The 8,961-nt window shown below is 38.6% G+C and overlaps 1 protein-coding gene across 1 annotated transcript; it reads right to left on the bottom strand.

Moving 5' to 3' along the window:
- Positions 1-910: 910 nt before the first annotated feature.
- On the bottom strand, positions 911-1,837 carry LOC117023808 (olfactory receptor 11G2-like). The gene has a single exon (XM_033108988.1). It carries the CDS (start codon positions 1,835-1,837, stop codon positions 911-913), a length of 927 nt encoding a protein of 308 aa, XP_032964879.1.
- Positions 1,838-8,961: the final 7,124 nt, after the last annotated feature.

The following is an 8,961-nucleotide window of genomic DNA, read 5'->3' as shown; positions in this document are numbered from 1 at the left end:
GTATTAAAGATACGAAAGACTACACAATGAAAAAAAGTCTTTTTCATTCTCTTGTATCCAAGACACCGTACCCTTTCTTCCCAACTGTAACCACTGTTAGGTTTCTTATCTATCCTTTGAAATATAGTCTATACTTTTTTAAACACACACACAAATTTATAATTTTATACATAAATGACAGCTTACATACTATACATGAATTATTCACTCAACAGTATAACTTGGAGATGGTTCCGTATCTATACATCTAAAGCTCCCTCATTTCAAAAATGCTACATTGTATTTATCGCATGGACATATAATTTATTTAAACAGGTCTCAATTAATCGTCATTTAAATGGTTTCTAATAATTTGCTATTACAAACAGTACTGCAATGGAAATTTTTATAGATAACATATGTGTAGACTAAGTATCTAGGAATGAGTGAAACTACTGGGTTAATAAATATGGGCATTTTAAATTTTCATAAGTTGTTTCCAATTTGTCCTAAGTAGAAGTTGTACCTGTTTACATCTTCATTAGTAGTGGATCTATATATTTCCCCTCCTCAGATGAAAGAGTATTTGATGGCTGCACATCTGCATGGCTAAACCCCCCAATAGTTTCTTATAATTTATTATTTACTTATCTCTTTATGACTGAAACAGCAGTTCTTTCAAAAAATAGATTTTTTTTGGTGCAATTATAATGTTTGACCAGAGCAAATCATTCAAAATTTCCATTCTCCAAAATTTCCAACCTTCTTCATTTACAAAGTGAGAGAGCTGGATAAAGTCTCTGAGTCCTTTCTTGCACTAAGAGCAATTCTCAGAGTGGTACTAGTTATTTACTTATTTTTTTTTTAACCTGAAAAAGTATGAAGATAGGTCAGTTGCCTAAAAATATTTTTTTGATGAAGGTTGTGATATTTATATTCCCAGAAACTTCTGCAGGGCATGTTTCATATCTTTGTTCCTTAGACTATAGATCACAGGATTAATGAATGGGGTTCCCACAGAATAAAACAGAGTCACAAGCTTCTGCATTCCAGCTTCATGCTCAGATGTTGGGCTCAGATACATGACCATCACGGAACCGTAGAAGAGTGAAACCACAGCCAGATGGGACCCACAGGTGGAGAAAGCCTTTTTTCGGCCCGCTGCTGAAGGGACCCTCAACACAGCTCTTAGGACCAGAGCATAGGACACCATGATGCAGAGGAAAGGAATAAATAAGAGCATAGAACTTATGATTGTCCAATACAACTCCATTATTGGGACTTTAGAACAGGTGAGGGCTAGCAGAGGACCTGGGTCACACAGGAAGTGGTCGATAATCCTAGATCCACAGAAAGACATCTGGGAAATGATGATGATAGGGACTGGGAACCAGAGGAAACCAAGTACCCAGCAGCTGATGACAAGATTGGTGCAGAGATGTCCAGTCATAAGAGTGGGGTAATGTAGAGGCCGGCAGATGGCAAGGTATCGGTCAAATGACATAACAGCCAAGAAAAAGCATTCTGTAGAACCCAAGGAGAAGAAGAAGTAGAACTGGAGAAAGCACCCAGAGAAGGAGATGACCTTGGTATCAGAGAGGAAGTTGGCCAACATGTTGGGGACAGTGGAGGTGACATAGCAGATCTCCAGGAAGGAGAAGTTGGCGAGCAGGATGTACATGGGGGTGTGGAGTCTCTGATCCCAGCGCACAGCACAGATGATGGAACCATTGCCCATGAGGGTCAAGAGGTAGACAACAGAGAAGAGCACAAAAAGGAGGACCTGCCCCTCCCTGGGGCCAGGGAAGCCCAGGAGGATGAAGCCAGTGATAGTGCTGGAGTTGGTGGCAATTTTCATGGGTCTGTGATCTGTGAAAAGGCCCATAATTACTGAATATCCCTGGAGTAGCACAGGGACTTCATTTGCTTTGTCCAAACAATAAACTGACATTTGTTGATTTGTTCATTATTAAATTAATATTTATTGAATGTTTACTATTTGCTAGGTATTTTTTTTAGCTGCTGGGGATATAGCAGTGAACAAAATAGATCCCTACCTCACTTGCTTACCCCAGGCAGGAGAATGCAATGTAAACTGACATTACATTGTATAATTCTCTTTTTCTTTTCTTTTAAACTAAATGTACTGGATTAGCTCTCTTCTTGGCAAACATCTTTTGAGAGTAGGCTTGGGTTATTGCTATGTCAAACAGCAGTGTCATAGAGGTGACTGGGATACACGTGATCCTTGCATTTAGAAGGGTTTTTATAATATATGAGGTGTGATAAAAAAGTAAAGGAATGCTTAAATTAAAAAGAATTTGTCCATCGGTAGATGACTGGATTAAGAAACTGTGGTACATTTATACAATGGAGTATTATGCAGCCATAAAGAAGAAAGAAATCTTACCATTTGCAACAACATGGATGGACCTAGAGAACATTATGTTAAGTGAAATAAGTCAGACAGAGAAAGATAAGTACCATATGATCTCACTTATATGCGGAATCTAAAGAAAAGAATAAGTGAATGAACTAATCAGAAACAGTTTTGGAGACAAAGAGGAAAAACTGAGGGTTGCTAGATGGGCGGAGGGGGTGGGGGTGGGGGTGGGGGGGTTGGAGGGCAGTCGGTGACCACAGGATGGCCACGGGGTTTGAAAATTAATCTGGGGAACGTAATTTAGTGGTTACCAGAGGGTAAGGGGGTTGGGGGGGTGGGAGATGAGGGTAAGGGGGATCAAATATATGGTGATGGAAGGAGAACTGACTCTGGGTGGTGAACACACAATGTAATTTATAGATGATGTGATACAGAAATGCACACCTGAAATCTATGTAATTTTACTAACAATTGTCACCCCAATAAATTTAAAAAAAAATTAAAATAAAATAAAATAAAATAAAATAAAGAAGTATGAAGAAGGGCAACTACAATAAACCATCTGCAAGGTGTTCTTTCTTGAGGTCCCAGCTGCTGAGTCTGGACCCACCAAAGAGATTCTCACCATGATAGTTAACGTTACATGTCAACTTGACTGGACTATAAGGTGCCCAAACTTTTGGTCAAACATTATTCTGGGTGTGCCTGAGATTAAAATTTGAACTGATAGACCGAGAGGAGCAGATTGCCCTCCCTAGTGTGTGTGGGCCCCATCTGGCCAGTTGAAGGCCTGAATGGAACAAAAAGGTTAACTACAAGGAAACTCCTCTTGTCTGACTGCCCTTGAGCTGGAACATCATTTTTTTCCTGCCTTCGGACTTGAACTGAAACATGAGCTTTTCCGGGGTCTTGAACATTCCGGCCTTCAGAATGGAACCTACACCATTTGTTCTCCTGGGTCTCTAGCTTGCCAACTGAAAATTTTGGGATTTGCCAGCCTCCCTAATCACATGAGACAATCCCTTATAATACAAATAAATAAATAAATAAATAAATAAATAAATAAATAAATAAATAAATAAATAAATAAAGAATTTGTTACTGTAAGAGACACATTGCCATTAATCCCCCTCAAAATACACCCCCTCGCTTTGAACACTCTTATCCTATCATCCTCGCCACTTTCTGAAGCAGTTCTGGAAGTCCTCTTTTGTGTCTTTACTTCATTTTCCATCATGACAACGCTGCATGTCACACATTTCTGGTATGGCAATTTCTGTCAAATAAAAACATTACAGTGTGTCCTCATCTACATTATTTACCGGATTTGTCACCGTGTAACTTCTGGCTCTTCCCCAAACTCAAAAATGACCATGAAAGGTAAACGTGTTGAATCAGTTTAGGACATGGAGGCAGCCACGACAGCACAACTAAAGACATTCACGAAAGAGGACTTCCAGAACTGCTTCAGAAAGTGGCAAGAACAATGGGATAAGTGTGTTAGAAGTGGGGGAAGTATTTTGTGGGGAATTAATGGTAATGTGTTTTTTATTGTCATAAATTTTTAAGAATTTAAACATTCACCATATTTTGTGATCACACCTTGTATATCTACATATGGATGAATGGGTAAGTGCATTTCCTAAGTTCTCCATGAGCAATCACCTAATGCAACTGCTTTTAGGCAGTTGTCTTGTTAGATCCTGTGATTCTGGAGCAGGAAAAATGTGGGACTTTCGATATTACTTAAAAATTATTTGACAGTTGATTCAAATTATTTGAATCAACCTAACCTGTTGATTCATTCTCTCTAATACCATTATGTGTCAATTTTATGAGTAAAACTATTAAGTTTGCTAGAAAAAAACTACCTGAAAAAATAGCACATAAGGCCACCTGGATAGATATCATGAAAGATAATGTTAACATCATAATCTGACCATATTAAAATAGTAACATCCCTAATTTTTAGTTTCTTAAATATAAAATGGGAGCTGCATTACATAACTTTTAATTCTTTTCTCTGAGATGTTTATTGTTATGCTAGGGATACTCACAGACAGATAACAGTTTAGTAGTTACCATAGGGTAAGGGGGGAGGGGAATCGTAGAAGAGGGAAAAGGGAATCAAATATTTGTAATATAATATTTTGTGTTAGCTATATTTTAATAAAAATCTTTTTTATTAAATTTATTCGGATGTCATTTGTTAGTAAAATTATACAGGTTTCAAGTGTACATTTCTATAACACATCATTTATGTATTGCATTGTGTGTTCCCCACCCAGAGTCAGTTCCTCTCCCATTACCACATACGAGTGTATAAAAATATGTGCTTTCATCTTTGGCTGGGAATGAAGCCTGAACCCATAACTTGTCAATTTATCATCTTGCTTTTACCTAAAGTAAATAACGAGGGGTTACCTTGGGATATGCCAAGACCAGAAAGATCTTTCTCATGTTGCCTGAATTAGGAGTTGAGACAACACTATAAAAACTTGGATATTATCCTATCAACCTTCCTAAAACTACTGGTCCAGGTTTATTTCCAAAGTTGCCTTATGTCCTAAAATTTTTTTGTTTAAAGTTCAAGATATTTGACCAGGTGGGCTACCATCAATATTTTAAATACAGTAATATCTTTGGATACTTGGATATTACCTATCAATGGGTTAGGTTCAAAAAAATCCTCTCTTCCATTTGAAATTTTGGAAATCCAGAAGCAATGCATTTTATGAAAGACAGCAAAGTGGTTATCAGTTTGTATTTCTTTTTCCCGCTCATAGTTAATTATTTCTGATAGAACAGCTTTTAGTCTGAATTAATTTTTTTAACCAAGAATTAGGAGTGGGACGTCATCAAAATGGCAGCGTGAGGTGAGTCTCTGTAAATGTCCCTGGGAATTTACAACAAATGGAAAACTATAACTCCACAAAGGACTCCCTGCATAGCAGACAGGCAAGACAAAGAAGCGCACTACTGAATTCACCTAAAGGTGGGTGAATCACGTGAGCAGGGGAGGAGGGAAGGGAGAAGAGCGGAGACGGAGTCGCAAGGGCGGGCGCAGGACGCAGACCTAGTTCAGTGCTCCGAGCTCGCTGCATCCCAGAACTACCGCCGCTGCGGGAGAGGGAAGAACTTGGACTGCTAGTGCTCCGTTTATGGCCCATAGGGCTGTGGGGACAGCATATAACAAGGCTGAACCCAACGCTCATGGCAGAGATCTCGGAGCAAAGACTGAGGGAAGAAGGCTGAAAACGGTGGTTTAAGCCCTCACTGCCCAGCAGAGAACGGAAGCCTTAGGCACTGAGACTAGCTGCTCCCTCTGTTCCCTCCCAGAGTTTGACCCACCCCCACCTGCCCGGTGCCAGAAGCGGAACAGTAGCAGTGTCAGATCAAAAGAACACAATATTCGCTGTTCTGAGAACTGTGGAGCGAAGACAAGGATTCGTAGCCCAACTAGTTCTGGCAAAGGGGAGGGAGCTGTGGAAGCAGGACGGGCTGTGGTGGTGATCACCGCCATTGCTCTGGGCTACCTCTCATAACTCACCCCATTCCTGTCCCCACCTATCTGGGCAGATCCCTGCAGGAGTCAACAGAACTGCTTAAACATACGGGCTCTGAATCTGGTGCAGGAAGAGCTTTGGAACTTTAAAAGCTCTCCTCATACCCACACGGACACTGCACCCTGTGACCCAGGCGAACTATTAACAGAGGAGAAGCCAATTTTCCAGGGAATCCCCCCATTGAGTGAGAAGCTGGAATAGTGCAGAGAAAACATAGTACAACCGTGTGAGAGAGAAAAAAAAAGGCTGTAGTCGGAGAAAAAATAAAACATTCTACCAACAAGTACTGGAAAAGAAAAGAAAGACCTCTTCCTATCAACCTGTTGCAGAAACCACTCCTGTAGATGTCTAGGAAGAGAAATAATAAATCAGTAATTGCCATGAATAACCAAGGCAACAAGACAGCTCAGAAAGAAAGTGAAAAGTCTCCAGAAAAGGAACTTAAAGATATGGAAATATGTAACTTACATGACAGAGAATTTAAGATTGCAGTTCTGAAAAATCTCAGCGAGATGCAAGAAAACACAGAAAGGCAGTTTAATGAACTCAGAAACACAATCAAAGAACAACATGAGCATTTTATGAAAGAGATTGAAATTTTAACAAGGAACTAAATAGAATTTTTGGAGATTAAAAACTCAATAGAAGAAATGAAGAATGGAATAGTCAGCTAAGGTAGTAGAGTTGACCAGATGGAGGAAAGAATCAGTGACATCGAAGATAGAAACCTGGAAATGACACGGATGGAAGAAGAAAGAGACTTGAGACTTAAAAGAAATGAAAGAACTCTACAAGAACTTTCTGACTCCATCAGAAAGAACAATATAAGAATAATGGGCATACCAGAAGGAGAAGAAAGAGAAGAGGGAACAGAGAATATATTCAAACAAATTGTTGATGAGAACTTCCCAAACTTGTGGACAGAACTGCATCCTTGAATCCAAGAAGCAAACAGAACCCTAATTACCTCAATCCCAACAGGCCTTCTCCAAGGCACATTGTATTGAAGCTGTCTAAAATCAACGAAAAAGAAAGAATCCTCAAGGCAGCCAGGGAAAAGAAGACGGTAACCTACAAAGGAAAGCCCATTAGATTATCAGCAGATTTTTCGGCGGAAACTCTATAAGCCAGGAGGGAATGGAACCCAATATTCAAACTATTGAAAGAGAGAAATTATGAGCCAACAATAATATATCCAGCAAAGATAGCCTTTAGATCTGAAGGAGGAATAAAGACCTTTCCAGACATACAGAAGCTGAGGGAATTTTCTAATACAGGATGTGCACTACAAGAAATACTAAAGGAGGCTATTCGACCACCGTCAACAGGGACAATTTGTGGCAACCAAAACATAAAAAGGAGGAGAGTAAAGGCCTGAACTGGAATATGGGAATGGAGAAAGAAAGCGTGCCGAAGAAAATGGAATACTCTAAATATCAAACTTTCTTTTACATAAACTTAAGGGTAACCACTCAAAAAAAAATCCAGAACTGAAATATATACTGTAATAAAAGAAGAAACAGAGGGAAACATCATAGAATACCACCACACAGAAGTAACAGACAACAACAAAAAGGCAAAGAAACAATGGAGACACAGCCTTATCAGAAAACTAAAGGTAGAATGACAGGAAATCCTCACATATCAATAATCACCCTAAATGTAAATGGACTGAACTCAACAATAAAAAGGCATAGAGTAGCAGATTGGATCAAAAAACTAAACCCAACCATATGCTGTCTCCAAGAGACACATCTCAGCTACAAGGACAAGCATAGACTCAAAGTGAAAGGGTGGAAATTGATACTCTAAGCAAACAGTATCCAGAGAAAATCAGGTGTAACCATACTGATATCAGATGAAACAGACTTCAGGGTGAAAAAGGTAACAAGAGACAAAGATGGACATTTCATAATGGTAATAGGGACTATACAACAAGAAGACATAACAGTCATCAATATTTATGCCCCCAATCAGGGTGCACCGAAATACACCAAGCAACTATTAACAGAACTAAAAGGAGAAATTGACCAAAGTGCAATTATACTAGGGGACTTAAATACATCATTGATAGCTATGGATAGTTCATCCAAACAAAAAATAAATAACGAAATAGCAGCCCTAAATGACACATTAGATGAAATGGACATAAGTGACATATATAGAGCACATCATCCTAAAACATCAGACTATACATTCTTTTCTAGTGTACATGGAACATTCTCAAGGATAGACCATATATTGGGACATAAAATCAGCCTCAGCAAATTTAAGAAGATTGAAATCATACCAAGCATATTCTCTGATCACAAGGCTTTGAAATTGGATATCAACTGCAAAAAGAAAGCAGGAAAAAAACACAAATACATGGAGATTAAACAACATAGTTCTAAAGAACGACCGGGTCAAAGAAGAAATTAGAGGAGAGATCAAAAGATACATAGAAACAAATGACAATGAAAATACACCCTAACAAAATTTTGGGGATGCAGCAAAAGCAGTTTTAAGAGGGAGATTTATATCATTACAGGCCTATCTCAAGAAACAAGAAAAATCTCAAATAAATAACCTCACGTTACACCTTAAAGAACTAGAAAAAGAAGAACCAATGAAACCCAAGGTCAGCAGAAGAAAGGAAATAACAAAAATCAGAGCAGAACTAAATGAAATAGAGAACAAAAAGACAATAGAAAAAATTAATGTGACAAAGAGCTGGTTCTTTGAAAAGATTAACAAAATTGACAAACCCTTGGCTAGACTCACTAAGATAAAAAGAGAAAAGACACTAATTAACAAAATCAGAAATGAAAAAGGGGAAGTTATCACGGACACCACAGAAATACAAATGATCATCCAAAAATACTATGAAGGACTATATGCCACCAAATTCAATAACCTAGAAGAAATGGACAAGTTCTTAGAAACATATAGCCTTCCTAGGCTGAACCACGAAGAACTGGAAAATCTAAACAGACCGATCACCAGTAACGAAATTGAATCAGTCACCCAAAACCTTCCCAAAAGCAAAAGTCC

The sequence above is a fragment of the Rhinolophus ferrumequinum genome, chromosome 6 (genome assembly GCF_004115265.2).
Source record: "Rhinolophus ferrumequinum isolate MPI-CBG mRhiFer1 chromosome 6, mRhiFer1_v1.p, whole genome shotgun sequence".
NCBI lineage: Eukaryota > Metazoa > Chordata > Mammalia > Chiroptera > Rhinolophidae > Rhinolophus > Rhinolophus ferrumequinum.
This window is presented reverse-complemented; position numbering and strand designations above follow the sequence as displayed.

Excerpts from the sequence above, each read along its gene's own strand:
- LOC117023808 (XM_033108988.1), bottom strand. The coding sequence starts at position 1,837 with ATGAAAATTGCCACCAACTCCAGCACTATCACTGGCTTCATCCTCCTG.